General features: G+C 50.9%; 12 protein-coding genes across 12 annotated transcripts; 4 read left to right on the top strand and 8 right to left on the bottom strand.

Annotated features, from left to right (window-relative positions):
* Window positions 1–105: 105 nt before the first annotated feature.
* N7481_005356 (uncharacterized protein) lies at window positions 106–2,812 on the bottom strand (the record flags this gene model as incomplete). The annotated part of the gene is made up of 4 exons (XM_057264575.1): window positions 106–464; window positions 521–1,481; window positions 1,533–2,467; window positions 2,569–2,812. The coding sequence occupies 4 exons, from the start codon at window positions 2,810–2,812 to the stop codon at window positions 106–108; spliced, it is 2,499 nt and encodes an 832-aa protein (XP_057122295.1).
* Window positions 2,813–3,260: 448 nt separating this feature from the next.
* On the bottom strand, window positions 3,261–5,200 carry N7481_005355 (uncharacterized protein; the record flags this gene model as incomplete). The annotated part of the gene is made up of 3 exons (XM_057264574.1): window positions 3,261–4,838; window positions 4,897–5,116; window positions 5,169–5,200. The coding sequence occupies 3 exons, from the start codon at window positions 5,198–5,200 to the stop codon at window positions 3,261–3,263; spliced, it is 1,830 nt and encodes a 609-aa protein (XP_057122294.1).
* Window positions 5,201–7,588: 2,388 nt separating this feature from the next.
* Window positions 7,589–8,581, bottom strand: N7481_005354 (uncharacterized protein; the record flags this gene model as incomplete). Its single annotated transcript, XM_057264573.1, has 1 exon — window positions 7,589–8,581. The coding sequence occupies one exon, from the start codon at window positions 8,579–8,581 to the stop codon at window positions 7,589–7,591; it is 993 nt and encodes a 330-aa protein (XP_057122293.1).
* Window positions 8,582–9,540: 959 nt separating this feature from the next.
* Window positions 9,541–11,280, bottom strand: N7481_005353 (uncharacterized protein; the record flags this gene model as incomplete). The annotated part of the gene is made up of 3 exons (XM_057264572.1): window positions 9,541–10,433; window positions 10,483–10,630; window positions 10,693–11,280. 3 exons carry the CDS (start codon window positions 11,278–11,280, stop codon window positions 9,541–9,543), a joined length of 1,629 nt encoding a protein of 542 aa, XP_057122292.1.
* A 979-nt stretch (window positions 11,281–12,259) lies between these two features.
* On the top strand, window positions 12,260–13,130 carry N7481_005352 (uncharacterized protein; the record flags this gene model as incomplete). The annotated part of the gene is made up of 2 exons (XM_057264571.1): window positions 12,260–12,537; window positions 12,611–13,130. 2 exons carry the CDS (start codon window positions 12,260–12,262, stop codon window positions 13,128–13,130), a joined length of 798 nt encoding a protein of 265 aa, XP_057122291.1.
* Window positions 13,131–14,124: 994 nt separating this feature from the next.
* On the bottom strand, window positions 14,125–14,984 carry N7481_005351 (uncharacterized protein; the record flags this gene model as incomplete). Its single annotated transcript, XM_057264570.1, has 2 exons — window positions 14,125–14,804; window positions 14,867–14,984. The coding sequence occupies 2 exons, from the start codon at window positions 14,982–14,984 to the stop codon at window positions 14,125–14,127; spliced, it is 798 nt and encodes a 265-aa protein (XP_057122290.1).
* Window positions 14,985–15,470: 486 nt separating this feature from the next.
* N7481_005350 (uncharacterized protein) lies at window positions 15,471–15,806 on the top strand (the record flags this gene model as incomplete). The annotated part of the gene is made up of 1 exon (XM_057264569.1): window positions 15,471–15,806. The coding sequence occupies one exon, from the start codon at window positions 15,471–15,473 to the stop codon at window positions 15,804–15,806; it is 336 nt and encodes a 111-aa protein (XP_057122289.1).
* Window positions 15,807–16,953: 1,147 nt separating this feature from the next.
* Window positions 16,954–17,787, top strand: N7481_005349 (nucleotide diphosphatase; the record flags this gene model as incomplete). Its single annotated transcript, XM_057264568.1, has 1 exon — window positions 16,954–17,787. One exon carries the CDS (start codon window positions 16,954–16,956, stop codon window positions 17,785–17,787), a length of 834 nt encoding a protein of 277 aa, XP_057122288.1.
* A 351-nt stretch (window positions 17,788–18,138) lies between these two features.
* Window positions 18,139–19,085, bottom strand: N7481_005348 (CybS family protein; the record flags this gene model as incomplete). Its single annotated transcript, XM_057264567.1, has 5 exons — window positions 18,139–18,304; window positions 18,368–18,487; window positions 18,561–18,627; window positions 18,807–18,824; window positions 18,947–19,085. 5 exons carry the CDS (start codon window positions 19,083–19,085, stop codon window positions 18,139–18,141), a joined length of 510 nt encoding a protein of 169 aa, XP_057122287.1.
* Window positions 19,086–19,634: 549 nt separating this feature from the next.
* Window positions 19,635–20,666, bottom strand: N7481_005347 (MDR family NADP-dependent oxidoreductase; the record flags this gene model as incomplete). The annotated part of the gene is made up of 1 exon (XM_057264566.1): window positions 19,635–20,666. One exon carries the CDS (start codon window positions 20,664–20,666, stop codon window positions 19,635–19,637), a length of 1,032 nt encoding a protein of 343 aa, XP_057122286.1.
* A 1,058-nt stretch (window positions 20,667–21,724) lies between these two features.
* On the bottom strand, window positions 21,725–22,879 carry N7481_005346 (NAD(P)/FAD-dependent oxidoreductase; the record flags this gene model as incomplete). The annotated part of the gene is made up of 1 exon (XM_057264565.1): window positions 21,725–22,879. One exon carries the CDS (start codon window positions 22,877–22,879, stop codon window positions 21,725–21,727), a length of 1,155 nt encoding a protein of 384 aa, XP_057122285.1.
* A 592-nt stretch (window positions 22,880–23,471) lies between these two features.
* Window positions 23,472–25,636, top strand: helA (putative DEAD box RNA helicase HelA; the record flags this gene model as incomplete). Its single annotated transcript, XM_057264564.1, has 2 exons — window positions 23,472–23,851; window positions 23,923–25,636. 2 exons carry the CDS (start codon window positions 23,472–23,474, stop codon window positions 25,634–25,636), a joined length of 2,094 nt encoding a protein of 697 aa, XP_057122284.1.
* Between the last annotated feature and the right edge of the window lie 120 nt (window positions 25,637–25,756).

Below are 25,756 nucleotides of genomic sequence, written 5' to 3'. Positions count from 1 at the left end.
GACAAGAGAAGAAGAGAGAGAGAATTGATCAATTAGATTCTACCATTCATCATCCGTTTTGTAGTAGCTACAGTACTAGGCTCGAGTATCTGAATTTGAATCCCATCAGCTCTCAGTAGCTTCCTCTCCCCCTTCCTCCTCTTCTTCCTCCCACTCCTCAACTGTAACATCCAAATCCAACACGTCATATCGCATCCCATCTCCATAAAGCACACAAACTGCCCGCCGGCCCTGCCGCCCATTAACATCTAGCCATACTGGCCTTGCCTTGGGACCAGACGGCGCAAAAATATGTTTGATAATGCCGGTATCTATCAGAGAAGACAGCTCAAATTGAGCGGCGTGAACCGGTGGCTTGGAAGTAGCGGGGGAGGTTTCACACTCGACATAATCGAGTCCAAGCGCGGGGGAGTCCGCCTTTCCAGATTTAGCTTGGAAGGAAAAGCTGAGCAAGTAGGCACATTCTGATGAAAAGTTAGCATCTAGAATCCCTAGCAAAGAAGATGGAAGACATGTTTACCCTCATTATACCACAGTACTATGATTGTATCATCATCGACAAACTGCAGTTGTCGAATCTCACCCTGTTGGAGCGAAATGGCTGCGACAGATGTGCTGCGAGTGGAACTGACACCATTGACGGAGTCGAGAATCGTGCGGTAGATGTAGAATGACTCTTTGGAACTGCCTGATCGGCTAGCAGTGTAGATAGAACAAGGGCGTTTCTCCTCGGAATCTTCGTAGCGAATCTTCAAATCAAGAACATTCGGATCGCAGTCCGAATGCAATGTAAGCGGTGACCGATGCAGAATGCCTCTCCGTTGCGTCAATGCGATTTCCGCAAAGACCTTCTCAAACTGGATACCAAGTCGCATTGTCAAGTCATTCAGTTTAGGGGTATCAACACTTGTCCCATCGCCTCCTTCGTTTTGTGCTTTACGCTGCTGCTGAAGGAGTAATCTGAATTCATCGTAGAATGAGCGATCGTGCCCATCTGGAAGCCATTTATCTGTTGATGGGGTTGGCATCATGGGTACACCAATCATAGGTAGTTGGCGGATGAAGTTCCGCAGGGCGCTTTTCTGCAGCGCACCCGTGATGTAGTTCACCGTGGGCGGGACTTCGAACAGCTCTCGCTTTTCGAGGTTCTCTTCCAATGTTTGCGACAGGGGTTCACTGTTGAGGATTTCAATCTCATGGCGAAGCCACCGCGAGAATGCGGAAAACTGAACTAGCTCTTCGTTGGCGTGGTTGAGGATGCGATGGGCGAGAAGGTGCAGACAATCTAAGGTCTCGACAATGCCATTCAACTTTTGTGTGTCCAATCCGAGCACATCGCTGAGTTTGTGGAATTTTGACAGTCCTACCAGCCGGCTAAGGAGGACCTGGCATCGCTCCAATGCTGGGAGAAGGCATTCATGTGTCAACCGGCGGATATTCTCGTAGCCTCCGGCAACAGCTTTATCCCATCGTTTGTGACCCTATCTTCGAGTTAGTGGATATATTTCATCTTGACGATACAAAATACATACTCTGTCTCCAACAATATCCACTAAAAACTCCTTCATCGGCTCAAAGCAATGTCCAGTAACAACCAAGTGGTAGATAGCGGTCACGAAATCACATTGGCACTGATCCTGAAGATCCTGGTTCACACTTCGCAAGAAACGCGCGGGTAATTCTTGAGCATTCTTCCACTCCATTTCAATCTGACGCTGAACTTGTCCAATGTACCGAAGCAAGTTCTGAAGCTGGGTCGTCTTCGACGCAAGGAGAGAAAGATATCGCCCAGACTTCGTGATGAAGCGCAAGTCAAGGGTGACAATGCTTAGCGGTGATGAAGAGTCCCCTGTCGTGGTCGATACGACCAGAGCATGTGTTGAACTCAAAGGGTGAGAGGCATGGCAAAGAATATGACACGATTTCGCTTGTGGTGTCGAGGTACTCACGGGAAACGAGCCGATCTCGAAACAATCGAAGATGCGCAGGTGAACACTCCCATCATCGAAGCCAATGAAGAGAACGTCCACCGAGTCGCTGGCATCTTTTGCGTAAGTGTGGAATATAGCATCGATGGAGGCGCGTGAGCTGAAGAGATCATCTTCCGCCCCCGTTGCGGGCAATGTGCTCAACTTAGGCAATGAGCTTTCGATGTCAAGCAATGCCAGCTCCCGTGGTAGGTCAGCTTTCAGCAGAGCCGCTGCTTTGGACGGATGAATTCCTGGAGTCAATAGGTCATCCACAGAGACCTGGCCAGCGGAGTCTTGGAGATGCTTCTGGGCAGCTTTACTATCGGTGAAGTTCATGCCCCAGCCTATACATGTCACCTTTGGAGCTGGTTGCTGGTCAGAGGAGGAGAACTCCTCGCTTGGTTTATGGTGTGCCGGGTAATGATGAACTGTCTTTCCGCTGTAAGCACTGAGGATGCGCAGAGACCCATCTCCACAGGCGACAGCGAGAAGACGACCTGTGACAACATTAGAGAACGATGTTCTCAGAATCGACTTGTCCAAGTCTCGATCCGTGTAGATGGACATGGCGATGTCACCGTGAAGGAAGGTTACTCACCATTACCCTTCCACGCCAGTGCTCTCACCTCCCCGTCTTCCTCATCATCACCTAGGTAGGGGTCACCTCCAAACGAACCACCGAAGACATGCTGTCCATTCAAGCGGAATACGCGCAGCTCCTCGTCGTCGGTCGCCAGTGCGATAAGGTCCATCGAGGGACAGTACGCCAGGGTGGTGGCTTTACATTTTGCCGGCAGGGATTGCTCCCCGACCGGCGTGAGCTGAGGGCCCTTTTCTGCCATACTTTCTGTATCGAATAGGCAGCAGCGTTCAGCCCATCCTTCTTTTGGTATTATTTTTGCTGCGTTGTCGCGGTCTCCGTTTGTTGTTGGCGGAGTGGGAGAGTCGCGGCGGACTCGGCGGATTCTTGGCGCGTGTTTTGTGGGCGGCTGTGAATGACCACTGACGAGCAACTATCAACAACCTTATTTGTCGATGCGACAATCACATCAAGAGCCAAATACTACTACCTCTCATGCCAACCTACCTAGGTAGGTAACTAGTAGAATGAAATATCAGTATCAAACTCGGATTAAAATTTTACAGTACTATGCTTTATCATTAAACCAGGGCACATATGTTGTTTGTGTTCATAGTAGTTTCCATTGTACGATCTTATGCTAATATGTCTATTGAAATTGGTACAAGCACCCGGTGACCAGCACCTGGGTTGCTGAATAGCGAATGTATTTAGAAAGGTTCTCCATCCATGTCGGACTGGATCATGTTCTTGAGATAGCTGAGTTCATCCATCAGCTCCTGCATGGTTCTCTTGCCCTGGGAGGAGCCATCCCGAGATCGAGATCGGACTCTCTCGAGAGCATCCCGATGATGCTGGCTTTCCCTTTCTGGGAGAATAATTGGAGACCCGTCGGGACTTCTGCGCGACAAAGAGAGGGCTTCCATCGATTCGATTGCGCCAAAGAGGGCTGCGTGACGCTTGGGGTTGCTTTCAACCTCGTCCATTTGATCAATCCCCAAGCCAGAGCCTTGGAGACCAGGAGATGCCAAAGAGATGGCGAGCTCGGGAAGTGACTCGTTCCATGGCGGGAGCTCGCCGGAAGCGGAGTTTGGTGATGATGGTTTAGAGTGAACAGTGAGATGGGGGGTGTTGGGATCGGTGTTGGTCATTGCGTCATTGGACGACAATTCTGGCGTTCTCCAGTCATCTACGGCTGGCGACTCGTTGGTGTCTTGATTGAATGTGGACGCGGAGATCATTGACTCGGGTGAATTGTCTTCGGCTTCAGTATCGGTGTCGGTGCTCCATTCAGAGAAGCGACTTCGCTCAGGAACGAAACGTGAGTTGGTGGCATCGTCTGCCGTGGTTGCTGTCATGCTAGAAAAGTGGCTGCGCTGAACCTCTGAATCCATGACTCTGTCGTGATCATCAATCTCACGTACGGCCTCGTCCATCACAGAAGAAGGTGTGTTGGGAAGCGTTGGCAGTCTCTTGTCACCGACATCCTTTCCGGTAGGCGTAGTTTGATCACTACCCGGATTGCTTGCGATGAACTCCAGAGCGTCCTTGAGCGCACGTGTTTCATCCACTGTTCCCAGATTGTTACCTGCTGCCGCACCTCTTGAGGGGCTTGGCTTGCGAGGCTGAGGGCGTGTCTGCACCGTTAGTAGATTTAGTGCCTGGGCATCGCCGCCCTTTGCTTTAAGCGCCCGGCGACTTTGGATTGTCGAGAACTCGGGGATTTTCGCTACCGGGGAGGCGGCTCCAGTGTTGACGTTAATTCCGGGAACCTTTCGGCGATCACCAGTGGCCCCGTCATGTCGGAGAACTCCGTTGACCGTCTTAGATCTTGGCAAAGGTGAGATCTGTCCTTGACCTTCTGCCCCGTTGGCAGGCCGAAATGCTGCAAGAAGAGCGCGAGCTCGTGGTGGGGAGGCAGAGCGTGCGTCCTTTGAGTGGTAGCCCCTGGCGCTGCCTGGCTGTGATGCACTCCTATGCACCATTCCGGCAATTGGCGAGGTACTTTGCGAATGTACAGCCAGTGGCTGGTTGCGAGGTATGGCAGTTTGCAGGCGTGCAGGGACCGGTTGGGGTGGTCTGCGTGGGTTCATAAACTTGTCCTCCGGGTTCATGGTTCGATAGTCGGCCTTTTGCGAACTGTTGCTGCCAGTGCGGCCATGGGATCGACTATCAGGTAAAACGATAGGCACATTCAATACATTCACAGGCTGTCCCGGGAGAAAGGGGCATTTTGTCGTCACAGGCTCGTTTTCATTAATGGATTCTATGTCATCATCCAGCAAATACTGATTCTGTTAGTTAGCTCACTTCCCGGCCCAAAGATGACCTGTAGTAATGACTCACATAATACCAGTACGTAGCACCCATTTTAAGCCCACCGGTCCGCCATTGGGATTGTTCACCCGACGAGCCTCCGGGGCCATCGCCCATGATATCGGTGAAGGTGTGGCATCCTTTCCAGTGACCCGCACCGACGCGCTTATCTCTCTCCATGACATATTGCTTCGTGAAATTGTCCCATGATCCTAGTAGCTTGACTGACCGGGTTTCGGGGTTGGTATTTCTGATATCGATGTCAATCAGAGATTCAGGTGGGTTGGAACGATCAGACTTACAGTAAGAAAGTCATGAGGGTAGTCGATATCATCGCACGATGGCGATCGCTCAGAAAAGAGAAGCAGGCAACGATGGCAGCAAATGCAAAGATCGAATCGCGAATAAATGCAAAGACAATGCTATGACGAGTGGAGGGAAATGGAGAAAGAGAGGCACGCCAGAGGATCGAAAAGAAAGCAGACCCAATATAGTACAGAGGACAATGCAATGCAAATGCAACGAGTGATTAGATCAAGGGAACGAGATGTTGAGAAAACGATAGATTCTCGAACAAAACCAAAGAAAAAGGAATACAAAAGGAATGGAAAAAAATAAAGACTGTGAAAGCAAATCGAGCAGGGAGACCGACGAGGCGGAATATAAGGTGTGACAGAGCCCAGGCCGGAATAATAAACAAAGCTGTTTCTATAATTACAGCCCCGGTAGCACGCCAGGCGTAAAAAGCACGCAGGTACACGCTGTACCTGTTTCAGGAGAGGCGATTGACAGGTCTAAGAATAAACGGGTCGTTCGAGGAATGTTTCGGGCAGCGCCGCAGAGACAACAGCCATGGCCCAGCCCAGATGGGCAGCCCGCAGGAAAATGCGACGCGAATGCTTCAGGAAGCGCGGCGGGTGGAAGTTGGCAATTTCGCAATTTCCCCAAGCACATTTCTCAGGGCAACAAGAAGAACCAATGGGCGCGAGCGTAGGCGAAGCGCTGGGGGGATCCTGGGACCAGGGTACGGCGCTTCGACCGGGGTTGGCGTGGCGTCGGTGTGAATTGTTGTGTCGGGGAGTTGGTGGTGGTTCTAGCCCCGGGTAAAAGTACAGATGACTGTGTATTCCGTAACCCGGATGATAGGCCGGTGATGACAATGAGAGGAGGAGAAGAGAGGAAGTGGCAGTATGGAAGGAGGAGCAGAGGTTTTTTTTTCTGCGGTGATAAGAGATCGGCGCTGCGGGGATTTTGGTGATGACTTGGATGCCGATCACGGGAAGATGGCTGATGGATGGCTGTACTGGTACGGAGTATCGTACGGAGGACAGGCGGAAGTGGAGCTAAGTGAATGGTGCAGGCAGAGAATTTAGGGACCGAGCACCAGCAAAGAGAGAGAGGATGGAAAGGGGTAATGCCAATATGAAAGTGGAAGTGGAAGTGGAAGTGGAAGGAGAAGGAGGAAAGATTGGCATCTACACGCGTGTTGGACGAACCACGGTACGCCCGAATCTCCTGCAAGGTACGGAGTACAAAGTAACTATAGTACGGAGTACGGAGTATAGTACAGATGAGTACGGCTACTCCTCACCATTCCTGTTCCATCACCCCCACTACAATAGCCCAGTAACGCCACCATCCGGCATCGCGCAAGTTAGATCTGCACAGGCAAGGGCGCGTCATGAAGTGGCTTTCCCCTGATGCAAGTGTGAGCAAGTGTGAAGTGCCGATCACTCGTTTCATTGGCTTCTCACTTGCGTTCGGCCAAGAGCCACTCCACTCGGTTCCTGCGGCGGCGGCAGATGATACGTCTGTTTCGGCCTTGGCCTAAAGGGCTGACACGAACTTGTCACTTCACCAAGGTCATGCCAGGGTTATCGGGTATAAAGAGGCGAGGGGAGATGAGTACGAGTAGAAACTGTTCTCGAACTCCTCCGCCGATACCTATACTTCTGCATAGCCAAGGATTGGACCTCTCGACTGCAAAGGGAAGAAAAACAAAAATCTCAAGCTTGGGACTAGCGATGGAGCTGCCCCAGTACGGAGTAGAAATTGTGGTGATCTCATTTTTTGAGATAACATGAATCGTTGCGAAGGACGGGAGTACCACATGGCACATACAGTTAGGGTACTCTGTACTTGTACTCCGTAGACCTTACCGACATTGTCGATAGTCCCATTTCTCCCACGGAATACGGAGTATTCTACGGAGTACACTCTCAACCTACGGTTCCTATGTGGGGGGTTACAATTCATAGCTACTAGTAGGCACCCTAATCTTCCTACTGAGTTGATGCCCCTCTCACTATTTGAGTCTAAACAGTCGGTGAGTACGGAGTATGGAGAAGCAGCCACCTCAAAGTTTCGAGCTTTAATTTCCCCCAGCATCCACTTAACCGGACGAGGTCCGGGCGACGCAGTGACCAATGATCATCGCCCAAAATTGGCAGATGCTGTACTCGTACAGCCTACTAGCAAGGATCGTAGCCTTGTGAGATGATTTGCAATCTTGGGGAAAATGCGATAAATTAATCAAAACCGGCCACCATGCTAGCTACCCTTCCAATCCCAACGCCAAAAAAAATTCTATCAAGAGCACAGCTCGGTCCAGTCAAATCCAATGAATAAAACATAGAAAGAAAGAAAAAAGGGAAAAGAAAAGAAAATCCTGGGGCAAAGAAAGAAATAAGAAAATAAGGGGAATGAGCCAAACTATATCTTTCTAAATCTGTCGTCGATCAAGCTTCTTGTGCACAGCCCCGAGTACACACTTCAATATGCCCTCCGCATCCAACGACTGACCCCTCTTCCCTCTCCAGGGCACAGTATCAACGATATCCCGCAGACGTGCTTCACTGCAATATTTGCCAAGATCATCGTCGAGCTCCTGCAAATATCGCTGCACTCTTTGGTCATCGCCAATCTGGAAGAACTGAATGCCGACCTGCCACGGCAACGCATTGCATCGCGGATGATCCAAAGCCTTAGCCACCTGCACAATGACACTCTCAGCATCATCCGTGAACTCGCCATCCGTGATCGCAATGATATTGATCGGTTTGACCAGCATCGAGGGATCACGCAGGGATCCGTCGGCGTTCCGCGAGGCTTGCATCATCTCCACGCGGTGGAGGTAGGGGGTCAAGATCTCCAGCAGGCGTTTACCCACAGGTGTGGAACCGCGAGGTCGGACACTATTGAAGATTTCTTGGACATCCGCGGCTGTGGTGATGTTTGTGTAAGCGCCGGTCGTATTGGCTGTTGCTGCGCGGCGGTGGTTCAGGAAGTAGACATCGATTCCGTCGTGGTCAAATTGAGTGCAAATGGGGGCAATGGCAGCGATGGCCTCCTCGGCTTCGCGCCAGCGCGGCCCGCTCATGCTGGAGCTATCATCCACGAGGAATATCGTGTCGAAGTCTTTGAGGAAGGCGTATCGGGAGTCAAAGTCACAGCTTGAGCTATTCGTCACGGTGGGGGCTTTCCAATCTTGTGAGTCGTAGGCTGGTGGGTCCCACGCCGTGACCTTCTTGGAAGGTTTTCGCATCATTGTGAAAAGCTTGCTCTCGCGTAGTCGGGTGCGTGTTGAGGTATTGTTGTTACCCATTGATGGCATATCCGGGGTGGTGGACAACGGTGATTGGAGGGAGTTATCTCTTTGACTGGAGGGGAATGAGGACCATAATGGTGGAGGTGTAGATTTTTCGAAATGGGGCATGGTGAGGATGTTCAAGACCCGTAGTTCAGTGTTGTAATTCGTATGATGCAAAGAGGATGCAATAAGTAGGAAAGTGTGGTAAGGTTTTGAGGTTCCACAATTGTATTTGAATGATACTACTGACAAAGAAAATGGTGACGGTCAATGTCTCTCTTTATATCCGAGATGATTCTTTCAAACGATGATATTGTGGAGTCATTGCATTCGGATCGTGTCGGCAATAACTGTATAGTAAGGCGATATAATGGAGTACAAGGCTCACAGGGCTGGGTTTGCTTTCACAACTCTATACCCGAACAACAGCCCAGGAGACCCATGGGTGCTTACTAGCGTGCGGGGTTCTGGAAACACAAACATGCCTAAGTCTCTCAAGGCAGAAATCATCGTTTCAGGTCTGTTTTTAATAGGTTCATGACAACGGAGCTACAGATCCTGGCGCTAGGCCAGTCAGGCTATGGAGGGGTAAGACTGCCTACCATAACTCTATTAAATCACCAGGGCGTTTGTTAGATTAATCCCTGGCACTCCGCCTCTAATAAGCGACTCAGACAGAGTCAGACAGGGGTCCACACAGGAACGCTCTTTGCGTGTTGCGGCTTTCGGCGTTGGGCTGTGCCATAGCACTCCGCCCCAACCACCCTGGCGAATGAAGGCGCAGCAGCATAAATTGTAATGCGGGACATCGCGCAATAGTAAAGGCGGGTTTTGGGACCAATAGTGCCAAATTTATGATTTCATAATCCATCTAGTGCGGAAAATATAAGCAATAAGATAAAAGAGAAAAAATGTAATTATCTGGTCACTGCCAGTCATTTGTATGCGTCATAGTCATTATCCATGCATGCCATCGAACACCTTGCCTATTTCGTGTGACCCTCCCAGTTCCGAACTGCGCCCCACAACCCGAGATATAGCCAATCATTATTACAAAGGAATGAAGTTTGTTTGTTCCAGAAGTGTCAGAAGTCTGCCTCAGATGCAGGAATATCCTTATAGGGCATATCGAGCAGCGCCACGGGATCCTTTTGGGTTGAGCTCGCGATCGAGACTTCCTGACTAGGCACTCCATCCTCAAAATGAAGAACGCCCGGGTCTGCGGCGACCATGTCCATCAAGGCAAGTGCCTGGTCAATACCCATCGCATTTCCAATCATCTTAAGGGCATCCCCAACCCACCGACGGAGGGAATGGCTGGGGTTCTCGACCACACCGGCCAAGAATAGCGGCCAAAGCAACGTCAGCCCACCCAGGTAACTTTCCGGAGGTGGACAATTAGGAGAGGCGTCTTTTTGGTGTGCACCCAGGTGATAAGGCACACTACGACAGATATCAACGGCCAAGCGCCGGATGGTGGCTCGAATATTCTTGCAGTGAACCTGGAATTCATCCGACATGGCGAGCTTGGAGCTGTCGGAGATTTTCCACATATGAGAGAGTATCAGTTCGCTGACGATAATACGCGCACAGCGATACTGGTTCCATACGTTGCAAACCCAGAAATTTGGGTAGACGTGATATTTGTCGTCAAAGGGGCGAAGGCCTCGGCAGCGTTCTTGGAAGAGAAAGTCGTAAGGGGATTTAGTGAGGGTTTCATAAGAGAGGCCAGGTGGAAGCCCCGCCAACCAGGCGACTATTTCCGCCTCGACGGCCGATGCTGCTGCAATGATGTCCTGGTCGTCGGTGAGGATTTTGAGCTGGATGTCTGCTCGCAGATTGGACAGTTTGCCAATAAGAATAATCAAACGATTGCTGTAGGCTTCTCCTGGTCGCAAGAGCATGGACAACTTTGTACATTCCATGAGAGATTCGGGTACGTGACAATCCCGCTGCATGCAGCTGATGATCTGCACGACTATCGGGTTAGCATTGTAACGGACGAGATGATATGTAAACAAGCGTACGCACAATTTGATATCTTAAATGCAGAAAAAGACGAATGCCAGCTTCGGTCTTAAGTTGATCAGTGCCTCGCAAGTCGAGTAAAGCAGTAGCGCCAGATATGTGGTTTGTCCATAAAGCGATATCCCGTGGGGCACGTGCTGTGACAAGCTGTTGAAGAAGAAGAAAGAGTTAGATCTGCAAGTCATTCGACAGGGACCGCAATGTCTTACCTCATATATAGCAAGCAGCACAACAGCCCCCAATGCTTGATTGGTCTTGGCTTCTTCTATATCCGCAAGGGCTATGTTGAGAAGGTTTAAAGCATTGACGTATTCCTTCCTCGCCACATCTCGAAGAGGGGTCATCTTCCTCACGCGGCAAAGCATGGCCGATGCGACAGCTGTCATACTGGCCCGCATCGCTTGGGCACCCACTTGGCTACCGGCCTGCGCCAAGAATTTGGTCACGAAGTCACTCATCCAAAAGCTCCCAGGTATGGCATTGGATCGAAAGAGAAAACTGATTGCTTCTTCCTGCGAGGGTATGCTAACCGGTTGAACCTCCATGGGGATTTGCCATGGCTGTTGCAACTGCTGTATCAGTGGTCCAGACAGTGGGTCGGCGTTGAAATCGAACAGACTAGTGAAAGCCGCCTCTTCCGGAGAGGAGTCCGACTGAGGGTTCCCATCTGGGGAAGCCGTGCGAGGCGATCGCCCAGGGGACTTTTTTTGCCTAGAGGATGAAGAAGCTGACGAAACCGATGTACTTGACCCCGCTGAGGCTTTCTTAACCACTGAACTACTCTCATCGCGAAACATTAGAGATAACTGATCCCTGTAGCCGGGGCAGTCCCGCTTGGCCCGCACGCATTGCGAACAGGCCGGCCGGACCTGGTCACAGCGAATCTTTCTGGATCGACAGTGGCCACATCCTTTGCTTGGTTTGCCGCAGTATACCATGATGAAATGCGACGGCCGTTTTCGTTAGATCTTGAGGCTGAAGAGGGAGGAGTCATGTAATAAAGTGTCGGTAAAGGCCGATTGCACCGCCTCCGCCTCAGACCCGAGCTTGTTGGGGTTAGGCAACGATGTCAGCTGTGCACATACTACATTACATTTTACATTAACATCAAACAGCTGCAGATGGTGAAGTTTCTACTATTTACAATCTTCACGATGCCATTATACGGTGATTTCTATCCATTTCAGATTTAGCTCTCAATAAACCTCACTCTATGCGAGACTCTCTTGCATACCCCAACATTTACAAGGCGAACGACCTGCTTATGTCACGATGCTTATATCATCCAAATACTTCCCCCTCTTTTCCCAATTGGGAAACCACTGCGATAAATGGTGCATTTTCATTGGCTCCTTCAGCCAAAGCTTGGCTAAGTCCGTGGATCCAGCGGGCTAGCGGGTTTAGCGGGCGCAGCCCGATGGGCCAGTTCTTTTCAGGCTTGCGGTCCGTCTTCTAGAAATTTTTAGATCTTTAGAGTGGAGGCTTATCTCTCTGACCTTGCCCATTTTGGTGCATTTTGAGAGCTGCGTATTTTTTCTTCGCACAGCCACAGATAGTTCTATTCGAAAAGGGTATGCTTGATGTACAGCTAAAGGATATATAGCGAAATGAATTCGAAGAATCTGTAGCTCTTTATTCAAGTTACCTTTCAACCCATCGCATTCGATAAGGTCCAAGTTGTCCTCGCTGCCAGTGAAACACTTCTTAATTCTTGCCATTATTTGAATATCTTATTTCCCTTGCCATCCAGCGAGGTAGCCTCGTTAAACCACCAACATGACTGTCACCTATCGCCATGGCATCTCCATTCTCGAACTCCTTATCTACCTGCCCTCCTTTTTCCTCTCTGGCTTCTTGGTCTATCGCCATGGCTTCCGTCAAAATAGCGGGTTTTTATTCATCTTCACATTTGCGTTGGCCCGGATCGTAGGTGCCTGCTGTGACCTCGCAACAATCGCCCACTATACCTTGGGGCTTTATATCGCCGCCGCCATTTGTATGGCAATTGGACTGTCCCCTCTTATGCTTGCATTGACTGGGTTTCTATCTCGAGCGTAAGCAGCTCCTCCCGCTAGTACTCACAAGTAGTACACCGTGACCGAAAAGCTGTCCGCTAACTTAACCAAGAAACCTTTCCATCCAACACAAAACAGGAAAACTTGCTCTCCCCGAATTCGTCTTCGTTGCCTTCCGTCTTCTCGTTACCGTTGCCATGATCATCAGCATCGTGGGAATCACAGCCAACATGTCTGAAGAAGGCCTCGCACACCCCGATATCAAAGCCAAGATTGGTATGATCCTGTATCTTGTTGCAGGTGGACAGCTCTGCCTCATGACCGCATTTATGGCCATGCACAAAGCCTCCATTCAACGCGGGGAGAAGCGAACCGTTCTTGCAGTGGCCATCTCGACGCCATTTATTATGGTCCGTCTAGTGTATGCTGCTCTGATCTGGTTCCTTCATGACTCCACCTTCAGCATGATTGGCGGCAATGTCACTGTGCAACTTGTCATGTCTGTTCTGGAGGAGTTTGCGGTTGTTATCACTTGTCTTGGGGTGGGGATTACCTTGAGCATACGCAGAAAGGACAATCGTGCCTCTGTGGAAGCCCCCTTGACAGATTACCCTTCCCAGTCTAAACCTTAAACTACCGCTGAGAAATGTTTTTCCTTTTCTTTTTGGTACAATAGAGGATCTGTTACATTACCTTGTTATGTTTCTATAAATTCTGAAGGTGTTTTATTAAAGATGTACTTGAAGTCATGATACAATATATTAATTACCTCCCATTAAAATGCTTGTCCAAACCAGCATAATTGAAATTTGAACTACAATATTCTTATATATCTAGTACCCATCTCTCTAATTTTAACTACATTTACATCTAGTACAGTAGCGTTGCAAAAGTTTGAAGCCCCATATTGCCCACCATTATTGACCGCTTCTAATGGGAAACTAGTAGCTACCTAAGATGGAATAGATAGGCCAATCTATTCCGTCTTAAGTAGCTACTACTCTGCGATTAGAAGGTGGAGACAAGAACAGTCAACAAGGGGTTTCAAACTTTTGCAACGCCACTGTATAGTTATAGTACACATGGTAATAATGTCCGCCAGGTGGGGCTTTCATTGTTGGTCATCGGTCAACCCCTTCTTCTGGTCTCTTGAAGATATCTATGAAGCATGCTTTCCAAGGCGGATATTATTATGGCATCTGGGGAGACACCGCTTCATAGTATCGCGGCATGCGCAGGCTATCCCATCGGAAGTGTCCCACGAGGCTTCTCCACTTACAAAGTAAGGCCTTTTGGGATGGAAATCATAGGACGCAATGGCGAGGAGTGAAATATTTCCCAAGTAATGTCGGCATGGGAAGTGACCTTTCCGGAGGCTAGACAGCCCCCACCTCTTTCGGTCAACTGGGCCCCCAATATACTAGTAGTAGACTGTGACACAGTATACAGAGCTTGTCTATGTATGGCCCCATCAATACTAGCCATGGTGTTGGGTATTTTGAAAAGCCTTTGCAGTCGCCAAGAGACTATAAAAAAGATAAACTCCAGAGTCTGGTCGCAACCAAGTCCTCATTTTTTGTATTCAATACGAAAGCGCCTAGCTGATTTGCGAGTAAATAGATGTCATTAAATCCGCTTCTGGGGGGAGTCTGTATCAGTCTGACGGCCCCGTTTTCTCTTTCCAGTGCTCGTTCCTCCAGAACGCAATTCCTCTTGCTGTAGAAAGCCGCTGCTTCCATCATCATGCCATTCACTAATCTCCCACTCTATTGAAGTAGACTGATCATCACTCATGCCCATACCTCGTCGGGACCGCATCAGGCGGCCTAGACGGCTGCCTTCGACCATCTCCTCAAACCAGGGAATACCACCGGCTCTGCCGTGCTGAAAGTTCCGCGAAATATGACCTGGGCTGGTGAAAGAAGGTACAACAACCGATGAAGTGCCCAAGGATGGTGTAATAGCAGAGCCAGAAACCTCCGCCTCGACCTCGTCTTCATCTTCGTCTTCGTCCAAGTCCCCAGGAAGTAGATTAAGATCTTCCAGTGCCCGCTGATCTTCTCCGAACAGACTTCCAATAGCCACCGACATGAAATTGGCTTCTTCACGAGGCTCCTCAGTCCAGACAGTCAATGGTGTTCCGCAAAAACCGCAGAACACGCGCTGTGTTTCAGGTGCATGGCGGGGCGAAAAAGAACGGCGGATTGAAGTGTGTGTTTCATCGGGGAAGAATGACTCAGTATGTGAATTGTACCAGTCTAAGGGTACCCGGAGCCATGCAGTAAGTGGGGTACCTTGGAATCGACCTGTCATTCGCAATCAGCAAGGCAAACGGTGAGGTTAAAGATGTATACTGGAGTGCACTTACGATTTTCTCGGCTGCTGTCAAAATACACTTCAGCATGGTCTGTCACATCCTCAGGAATAGAGATTCTGTATTGGTTGCGCCCGCAGGAGCACGATCCACGTAGAGACTCGTGGGCCATAGTCGTGCAGTTGTACAAGGCGCCGCTAGACCGGGCGAGATCGATGCCAAGGTCTGGGCCAGGCGATGAGATGGAGAAGCGAGTCGATTTTTGAAATGGTCAATTGACAGGTAACGATGAGCTGAGGTTGGATTTCTGAGAGCTTCTTGGGTAGATTTGGGAGAGAAGAAACAAAAGGAAAAAAAAAGCGAAGCAGGGAGTTGTGCTCGGTGGAGCCTCTCTATGACGTTGAAGAGTGCCAAGGCCCAGAGATTCGAATTGCTCTTCTCCGCATTGGTCGGACTGGGCCGGACTGGGCCTATCGGTTCGGCTTCTTCCCCGTCCTTCCTCTCCAACCATCTTCCCGACAACTGCCTGGGAGAATTACACATTCACTTTCGACAAACACTGTCCTTTACGCCAGACAGAACGGAGAAGCCCGGAATTACGATCTGCGACGATTTATCAACTGCATTATTTCTCATCGGACTCCGCACTAGTGCCAGAATGAACCCCGAGATGGACGACGACCGGTCGTCTTCGACCCCAACCGCCGCATCGAAGTCGGTCTCTGGCCAGGATAAAGAGAAGCCCCGCTTGACTGATCAAGAGAAGAAGAACAACCACATTGCCTCTGAGCAGAAGCGCCGCGCCGCGATTCGGGAAGGCTTCGACCGGTTAACAGAACTGGTGCCTGGACTTGAGGGGCAGGGCCGCAGCGAGAGTATCGTGTTGCAAAAGACCGTCGACTTCATCCACCTGCAGCTGCAGGAACGTCATAACCTCATCGCTGAGATCGAGAACAAAGGAGGCCGAGTGGATGATTCTTTCCGGCCAACATAATCCAGTGCATGCTCGTTAATTATCCTATCTCCATCCATCACCTTTGCGCTCCCCTTCTTTCGCTTCTCTCGACCTCTTGGCCCTGGCAACCCGATGAACGGCCATTTTCTTTTTTTGCCGTGAGGGGAGACTTCAATTAATGCATGTTGCTTTAATCGACGACACACCCACTCTACTCAGCCTCCGCGACACCGCTGGCCGGGTCTTACTTGGAATGGCTTTGTCCTTCAGTTGTGGGGGATTTTTATCTTTCTTTTTGTTCATGTCTTATTTGTACATTTTTGGCACACCATTTTCAATGGTTAAGCCCAGGCATCAGACTGTATTTGACTACGCGCAGGGCCATTTGTTCTGACGACCTATTCACAGTCCAATGGTATATTGTAATCCACGCAGAATGATTTTTCTGGGGAATCCGGGGGGGGGGGGGGATCGGGGACCTCGGTGCGCCCAACCGAGAGAGATCGATCACGTGTAGTAACCTCGGTGCATTCTTGGCTTTACCTACTGGTTGAGTAATTGGAGAGGACCCTAAATTGGGGAATGCTTAAACAGATCTTGTTTTTAAAAAAAAGTTACTCCGCAGTGACAACTACAATTTAAGGCTTCAATTGGAGGGTGACCTTTGATCATGCTTGAAGATCTATAGGACCCGTGGTTATCCCGGTTCACCCTGTTATTGGGTCGTGCCGCAAAAGGCGAGATTTCATGGGCAAATTATCCTGGTAGCTGTAGACGAGTGAATTGGAGAAGTAAGAAAGGATTCATTCTATCTGGTGGGGCGATCGCATTGTATTGATTGAATCGGGGGCATCTTGATCGATACGACTAGTAATTTAGATAGATCGTCAAGTCGAGATAGTATGGGATGTACGTCACACCAGTATGGTCCATTGGAAAAAGTCGCATATATGCATCCCTTCCAGAATACCATAACAGTTCCAATTTCGATATTTGATCAATCGCAAATATCATTATGCGCCATGTACACGTCTCCCCTCAACCAATAAAGAAATAGAAATGAGTCAGTGGAGAACTGCGGCAGGACAGACACGCCGCAATCTACCCACTCCGGACCACCAAACACCACCACCTCCTCCGACAAGACCCTTTCACCCTCGTTCTGCCCCCAAAAGCATAACCAAAAATGTCCGACTCCAAAGACAGCCTCTTAACCACCAACAATGAGCCCAACGACCCACCACCAGCCTACGACAGCCAAACCAGGCCGAGCCGCGGGGCACCCCTCCCCCGCCCACCACCACTCTCTCTGCCCGTCCTAAACGACCTCCGCAAGAGAAGAGTAATCCTAGCCTCTCAATCACCTCGCAGGAAACAAATAATCTCCTTCCTGGGCCTACCCAACATCGAAATCATCCCCTCCAACGCAGAAGAGAATCTCCCCAAATCCCTCGCCCCCTTCGAGTACGTCCTCGGCACCGCAACAAAAAAGGCCCAAGCCGTCTACGCCCAAGAAGTCGATAACGAAGAAAAGGGCGAACCGGCCCTGATCCTCGCAGCTGATACCGTCGTCGTCGACACCACCACCGGATCTATCCTCGAGAAACCCCGCTCCGAGGCTCACCATGTCACCATGTTGCGCGCACTGAGAGATGCGCGCGATCACAAGGTCTTCACGGCGCTAGTAGCCATGGCTCCGCTGCAGAGTGCGCGGCAACCGGGATATGCGTTGGAGAGCTTTGTCGAGGAGACTTCCGTGCGTTTTGATGGGGAGGTGTCGGATGATTTGATCTTGGCTTATGTGCGGACGCGCGAGGGCGCGGATAAAGCGGGTGGGTATGGATTGCAAGGGTTGGGGTCGATTCTTGTGGAGAAGATTGAGGGGTCGTATGATAATGTGATTGGGTTGCCTCTTAAGGCTACATTGAATATCATTCAGAAGGTTATGAACATGGCGAATGATGAGGATCGCTTGGAGGGTGATCCGATTCTTGAAGAAGACGAGGAGGATTCGGAATGAGAGATTATCTTGTCATGGACTAGATATGAAAAAAGGGTTTCTTTTCTGAGATAGATCAATATACCTGAATGTCTTTTCTTTTAGTTTTCAATTTTCTTTCTAACTTGAAGGTTGCCTTTTTTTTATAACCCTTTTGCTACTAGTACGGAGTCAAATATGATAAGAAATGAGGTAATGCTGCTGGTACAGAAGTGATATTTCCCATGGGAAACGAGAGATTTGAGCACCGACACAAGTCGGACAGAGACAAATGAGAAGAAAAAAAGGTTGACATATACATAGGCGGAACGCCTGGACCAGAGACAAAAGAAACACGAAACACCCTTTTCAAATGACGACAACGAAAACGCTCTATGCGTTCCAGATACGACGCAGGGCCTCGGTGATACCCACATCGTTGGTCTCGAACTCATACAGACCGACGGCGGTGGTCAGAGTGAAGGCGCGCAGGAGCCAGTTGCAGAGAGAGTTGAACTTGGGAACACGCTGAGGACGGAAGTAATCGATGATGGCGGCCCTGGTAGAGAATTAGTGGTGTGTGCCGGGGGGGAGGGATCGGAAATTTGAGGATTGAGCTTACTGGAATCCAACGTGGGAGTGAGCGACCAGGAGGGAGCAAAGGACGGCGTCCATGACCGGGTTGAGGGAGCCAGCGGCGAAGGGAGCGATGGAGAGGGGAATCAGACCGACGCAGACGGCGCTGGGAGAATGTTAGCGATTTTGGAATATCGAGAGAATTATTCATGCATTGCTGCACTAGGGATGCGGCGTACCGCTCGAATGTCCAGTGGTAGCTTCCCTCAGAGGGGTGAGGGTTGGGGACGGGAACGGGGTCGTTCACTATCACGGCGGGTCAGTATGCAGTCCAATCGAAATTGCAACACCCAATCCCTCGCTGATCGCGCTAGAAAGCCTTTGGTAGACGTATCATATCGGTATACGGGAGTTCGATGGGCTTGGAGATTGAGACATGCGAGGAGAAGGGCGTCAAGGTTCGAACTCGGATCGGTTAAACGTACTGGTTCCCTGGATGGTCTCTGCAACGACGGATAGAGAGTTAGCGAGCACATTTTAAATTATCGGATAGGCCTCCCAATTCGTCTGAAGCACATTTGTACCGCCAGATATCTCTTGGGGTCCTCTCGGGGTCTCAACGTACGCGGCAACGGAGGCAGGATCTGCTTCTTCGCGGAAGCGTGGAAGGCGACGGCCTGCGACACGCCAACATTCTGGCGGAGAAGAGGCGACCGAGTCGCAAGGGTCTGCCGGAGCAGAGACGGGCGCGCAAATGAGGCCATTGTGACGAGTTGGAGTGGTGAGGGTCGAAGTTGGTCGCTCGCACAAGGATGAAGTTCAAGTTGCCTCGGGAGTCCGACCGGTAACTCGCCCACCCAATGTCATCGTACTTCTCAGTCAGGTGATTGGTCGACGGCTTCCCGCTCAGCCGAATTTGGCCGATGCGAGAACATTTAGCCACCGACTAGAATTACTACGAGTACACCTAGTATTTTCAAGGGTCTTTTTGTTTTCAAAAGTCTAATTTTGTTGCTGTATTTGCGTGGAATTGATCGAGCTTGACGATCCGCAGTCATATAATAGCTAACCCTTGCTAGGCATGATTTCCTTCTCTTCGATGTTGCATCCAGGCAATAACCGAGCCATCCCGAAGCTCTAGTCAGCTACTAATACTACGTACTACTACTACTACTACTGCATCGAACCGGCTTTTTTTTATATAGAGAAATCTGAAAAAGTCCCGAGTCATTATTGTAAATCCAGTTCTCTTTCTCTGGTTTCATTTCATTTCATGACATATAATAACACCGGTTCCCAATGCTATTGCTAATTTAAAACTTGAGAACAGCCTTGCCCTTGTTCTTGCCGTGGAAGATACCAACCAGGCCCTCGGCACCGTTATCAATGCCAACAGTCTCGTGGATGAGAACCTTGAAGGTACCCTCCTTGATCCACTTCTGCACACGCTCCTGGTGCTCCTTGGTGTAGATATCACCCATGCCGGGGTCCATGACAATGAAGCCGCGCATGGTGAGACGCTTCACGAGGATCTGGTGAATGTTCGTGATGGGGTAAGGAGCGGAGTTATACTGCGAGATCAGACCGCAGGTGACGATGCGGCCGAAGTTGTTGAAGGCATCGAGGGCAGCCTCGAAGTGCTCGCCACCGACGTTCTCATAGTAGATATCAATTCCCTCGGGGGCAAGACGGGCGAGGGCAGCGGAGGGCTTCTCGTTCTTGTAGTTGAAACCGCCATCGAAGCCGAGCTCGTTGATGATGTAGTCGAGCTTCTCGTCGCTACCGACGGATCCAATCACGCGCAAACCCTCGTGCTTGGCGAGCTGGCCGACCAGCTGGCCGACGGCACCGCTGGCAGCGGAGACAAAGATGGTCTCGCCCTTCTTGGGCTTGCCGATCTCGTAAAGGGAAGAGTAAGCAGTCAGGCCGGGCATACCGAGAGGACCCAGGAAGACGCGGATATCTTCAATTCCGAGGGGGTTCTCGAGCTTGCGGATGCGAACCAGGTTGGGGGCGTCGAGGGCAACGTATTCCTGGATGGGGACGTGACCGATCACCAGATCTCCCTCCTTGTAGCTGGCATTGTTGGAACGGACGACCTTGGCGATGCTGTCGCTCTCAATGGGCTTGTCGAGGGCGAAGGCGGCGGCATAGGACTTGACCTCAGCGGGGCGCATGCGGCCACGCATATAAGGGTCGTAGCTGGTGTAGAGGGATTGCAGGACGACACCGTTGTCGGGAGCGGCAACATTGGCATCGTACGCAGCGGTCTCGATGGTGAGATCCTTACCGGGGACAGGGTATCCCTGGGGGATCTGCTTGAAGATGAGAGCTTTGTTGGACATGACGTAAACGGAATTATTTTAAAAAATGGGAGAGTAGGTGGATGCGGCGAGAGATTGTAGTACTAGGAGGAGATGATTCGGAAATAATGCTGACTTTAGATTATCGTACAACGTTGGGGGTTTGGACTTATATAGGAAGAGAAGAAGTCAAGGTCAAACCGTCAAGCGGGGCAGTAAAGTGACCGAGGCAGAATTCTTGATCATTTTATCCATTAGAAAGCAAAGTCGCCGCTTGCCGAAGGGTTCCGGAGAAGCTTCTCGAGAAGGTTATAGTCCAAAGTTCTGACTGACCCACTGTTCTGCATCAAAGTTGCATAATATCGACATCATAGAACTGGGAACGAGCAAAGATGGAATGTACCCAATGGTTCACTGTGTACTCCGTACTTTTCTAGATTAAGAATGACCGATGCCGAAGATTCGGAGAAATCATCCTTAGAGGGACGCCTCCCAACAAAACACGCCACGAGAGCTTGCAAAAAGTTGAATGGCTCCACTGCTGGCCGTGGTGGAGCTCGGATGAATTAAAGAAGAAGCAGGCCGACGGAAGATAGCCATTCTAGGTACGATCACCGTCGGCAAAGACAATGACCAATGCACCCAATGAATATGAATAATCAAGAACCCTGACTGATTTCTCAGCACGGAGCAGGTTACCGCATGCGGCCAGTCGCGGGGGAGGAGTACAGTGCAAAGACGATCTGAGCATTCAAGTTCCCGATCGAATCTGACCCTCAGCACTTAATCTAGGCTCAGCTTCGGATTGGTTGGGAGATGAACTGCCGAAACTTCCGATCCATCAGTTCATGCTTATTACTATTACTGACGTGGGGTGTTAACTACTATGAGGACACTAGATCTGATACTAGTATTGCACTAACGAACACAAGCTCATCGGATGCAAATTCATAAAGTTCCCCAGGTGATTATTTAACATGGTATATCGATTAGTCATTCTATCTATCGTCCAGTTCATCAGACGGACTCGAGGTATCAAAGAATTAAGTCGCCGCCTCATAATAACATACGTCTCTAGGGTTTTCCTTTTCCCCTCTCTCCTAAGCCGTTCCGTTCACAGTGCCTGCTGCCTTAGAGATGAAGAAATCCCCACCCTTGATCATCTTGACCATAAAGCTGAAGGGGACCATGCCGAACAACTGCCCAGTGCCTCCACTCTCACCCACCGGGACGACCATCATGACACTATCGCCCTGGTCATATGACTGGCGCTCGCCCTTGCCAGCAATGTCTGCTTTGAGGTTGTTGGCCGCGATTTTGGCCTGCTCCATCGTCTTGAAACTCAAACGCATAGAGTTATTGGTGATGTCGCCAGCAGCGTAAATCTTGTCGGCGGAAAGAACGCGCAGCTCCTTGTCGACCTTGACCCAGCCATCCTGGTCCAGGAACTGCTCGGGGATGAAGCTGTTGTTAGGCAGAACGCCGGTGGTGGGGATGTAAAGATCGGCGTTGATCTTCTCGCCGTTGCTCAGAGAGACGGTCCAGGACTTAGAGGCATCCTCGCCGGAAGCTTCGACTCCACTGACTCGGGTAGAGTTGATCACCTTGACGTTCAACTTCTTGAGCAATTTCTCAGCGCTGGAGCTGGCAGATGGTTTGAGCATGGAGAGAACCCGATCGGTTGCCGAGACCAAGGTGATAGACGCCTTGTTGCCGCTCTGCTTAACTGCTTCCGCAATCTCGCCGGCGACTTCGACACCAATGGGGCCTGCACCACCAATGACGATCTCCTTAGCACCAGAGATCTGCTGTTGAGATGCGGCGATTATTTCTTTCAGGTCGTCGTGGTTGGTCGGCTTGAATGGGATTGGAGAACCGGTGATGGAGCCGTTGGATGAAGCTGTCGTGCTGCCAGATGCGATGACAAGGTAGTCATAGGACACCGTCCTGGCATCGCCAGCATTGGGGGTCACCGAGACGCTCTTGGCAGTGGCATCGATGGCAGTGGCAGTTCCGGCAATGAATTCGAACGATTCGGCGGGGTACTTGGCAAAGGCATTGGGGATGGGAAGCAGATACTGATCGGGCGAGAAGGCCTTTGCCTTGGCGACGATGCGCGGAGCGGCGATGTTCCAGTAGAAAACGGTGGATGGGTTGACGAGCACAACCTTGACGTCGGGAACGGCAAGCAGAGAGTGAGCTATATGGAGACCTGCGTAGGAGGCGCCAACAATGGCAACAGTGGTGGGAGCCATGGCGGATGTGTTGGTGGAGAAAAGTGTGATTGAAGACTGCGAGAATGGAAGCTATCAAGGTGGGACCAAGAAGTATTTATACACGACCCAGTCACCAGTTACCAGCCAGGTACTAGTGCAGAAGTTAGTCACACCCGTCCACCTTTTTCCAAAAGCAGAGCTTGAAGAGGCAGAGAAAAGTGAATCTTTGTTTGTCAGCTACTACACTCTAAATGCGCCTAGCTTATCAATCCTAGTGCCACACAATGCTGCTTACTGGACGTGCCTCAGGGTCGGAAGTCCCGTGATCCGGGTTCCGCTTACTCACCGGGTATAGTAGAATAGTAGAATGGTAGAATAGTAGAGAGAAATGTCTTATACACTGTGCTGGGAGCCTGGGCGATTAATCGTCATACTAGCAACAATTGAGAATGTATATTGTTTTTTACTCATCCCAATGGCAATCCATACTGTATTTATCCCCCTGTCCTCTGATTGGCGCGATTGCAGACTCTATCGATAAGGCCACGTGATTCCAGAAAGTTTTCATCGCGCGCGAGAAACCATCCGCGACATCGCCACAACACCCTTCCATTTCACTAATTCATCCATCATGTTTGGTGCCGTGCGTCGTTTCGGTACTGCCCATGCACTACGTGCAGTGGTGCCGCGCTCCACACATGTTCGCTGGACTCCTCAATTGTTCAAATGGCAGCCCTCGTCAACCCTTTCCCCTGGCCTGGTACGGTCTTTCCAGACTTTCCCGGCCCTGCGTGAGGCCACTGCTGCCGCTGCCGCTGAGGCTGAGGCAGACACTGGAGTGAAGGAGACTTCTGAACAAGAAATCATCACAGAGTTTGCGGATCTGCAAACGTCGGGCCTCGTCAGCCCTTCGCTGATCCGAAACATCACTCACCCCAGCCGCATGGGTCTGAAGACCATGACCGATGTTCAGAGTCAAACCATCAACCAGATGCTTCAAGGCGTCGATGTGTAAGTTCTTCTTTTGTCTTTCAAAGGCTCATCCCTCCATTTTTTAAAACTGCCGCTGACTTTTGGTTCAGTTTGGCCCAGGCAAAGACCGGAACCGGCAAGACGCTTGCCTTTCTCATCCCAACCATGCAGAACATTCTCAACGATCCCACATTCGTTCAGACTCGCAAAACTGGCCGTGGTCGTACCGGAGCTAGCTGCGCCGATGTTCGCGCCCTCATCATCTCGCCCACCCGCGAATTGGCTGAGCAAATTGCTGCCGAGGCGATGAAGGTTGCAGCCAACACCGGTCTCGTCGTTCAGACTGCTGTCGGTGGTACACAAAAGTCGTTTGGATTGAGGAAGATGCAGCGCGAGGGTTGCCATCTTCTCGTTGGAACCCCTGGCCGTCTTAAGGATATTTTCTCCGACCCCAGGAGTGGCGTTGCGGCTCCCGAGCTGAACACCCTGATTCTCGACGAGGCTGATCGTCTGCTGGATGACGGGTTCTCACAGGAAATTAGAGAACTCCAGAACCTCTTCCCAGACCCATACAAGGTAGACCGTCAGACACTCATGCTCTCGGCTACCGTGCCCCGTGAGGTGATGAGAATGGTTGATAGAACTATGAAGCCGGACTACAAGTTCGTCAAGACCATTCGGGAGGATGAAGCTCCTACCCACATGCGGGTGCCTCAGAAGGCCGTGTTCATGCAAGGATATGAAAATGTTCTGCCCACTATCCTCGAGCTTGCCAAGGAGTACAAGGCTCGCCAAAGCGAGGACCCTAGCCTGCGTCCTTTCAAGGCCATCATCTACGCCAATGCCACAAGCGAGGTCTCACTCTATGCCAGTGTCTTCGAGGAGCTTCGTGTCTCCCCCGAAGACCGCCGCCGCCCTCTGGGTCGTATGGCCATGATTGAGATTCATTCCAGGCTCACCCAGGCCGGGCGTACTGCTGCCGCCAACAACTTCCGAAAGGCAAGTGAGGCCATCCTCTTTTCTTCGGACGTGACTGCCCGTGGTATGGACTTCCCGGAAGTGACCCACGTCCTCCAGGTGGGTGTTCCCCGCGATAGAGTGACCTACGTCCACCGTCTCGGTCGTACCGCTCGTGCCAACAAGACCGGTGAAGGCTGGATTTTCCTCACCGAGGGTGAGCGCCAGCATTATCAAAAGCTGCTTAACGGTATTCCCATCGAAGAAGACCGCACTTCATTCCCTGTTGCCGCCTACGACATGACCGAGGGCCTGTCAGGCGAGCCTGATAGCTCCCTTGCCCAGGCCATGAGCGCCATGGCCATGTTGCCCCCTGCCACCCGTGAAACCGCCTGGAAGTCCCAGTTCGGCACCCTCATCCCGACACATGGAGACCGCCGTGCCTGCGTCGCGGCGATGAACCGCAATGCCGTCCACGGATACTGTCTGCCCGAGCCTCCCGCTATCAGCGCTCGTGTCGCCCAAAACCTAGGCATTAGCCGAGTCCGCGACCTGAACGTTGAGGGACCTCGCCGTAACTTTGACGATGATCGACGTCCCCGTGGCGGTTTCGGCCGCGATTCCAACCGCGGTGGCTTTGGTCGTGATTCTGGTCGTGATTCTGGTCGTGACTCTGGTCGTGGTTTTAGCCGCAACTCAGACCGTGGCTCAGACCGTGGCTCAAACCGTGGTCGCCGGCCAGGCGGTTTCAACGATCGCAATCCTCGCGGTCGGTACAACAACTTCGTCGACAAAGATAGTGGATTTGGCGGTCAGTCCCGCGAATTCAAACCAACCCGTCGGAGCACGTTTGATGACGACTTTTAATCTGTGACACGAATTTTCCACTCGTGAAGCAGGGCAATCGATAGAGTTACCTTGCCATTCTCGCATCCGGGCGGCGTTTCTATGTCTTTTGGCTTACGTCCTTGTACAATATGCCTGCTG

Source organism: Penicillium waksmanii (genome assembly GCF_028829765.1).
Source record: "Penicillium waksmanii strain IBT 27052 chromosome Unknown utg000005l:1.0-5232799.0:1.0-5237142.0, whole genome shotgun sequence".
NCBI classification, from domain to species: Eukaryota; Fungi; Ascomycota; class Eurotiomycetes; order Eurotiales; family Aspergillaceae; genus Penicillium; species Penicillium waksmanii.
This window is presented reverse-complemented; position numbering and strand designations above follow the sequence as displayed.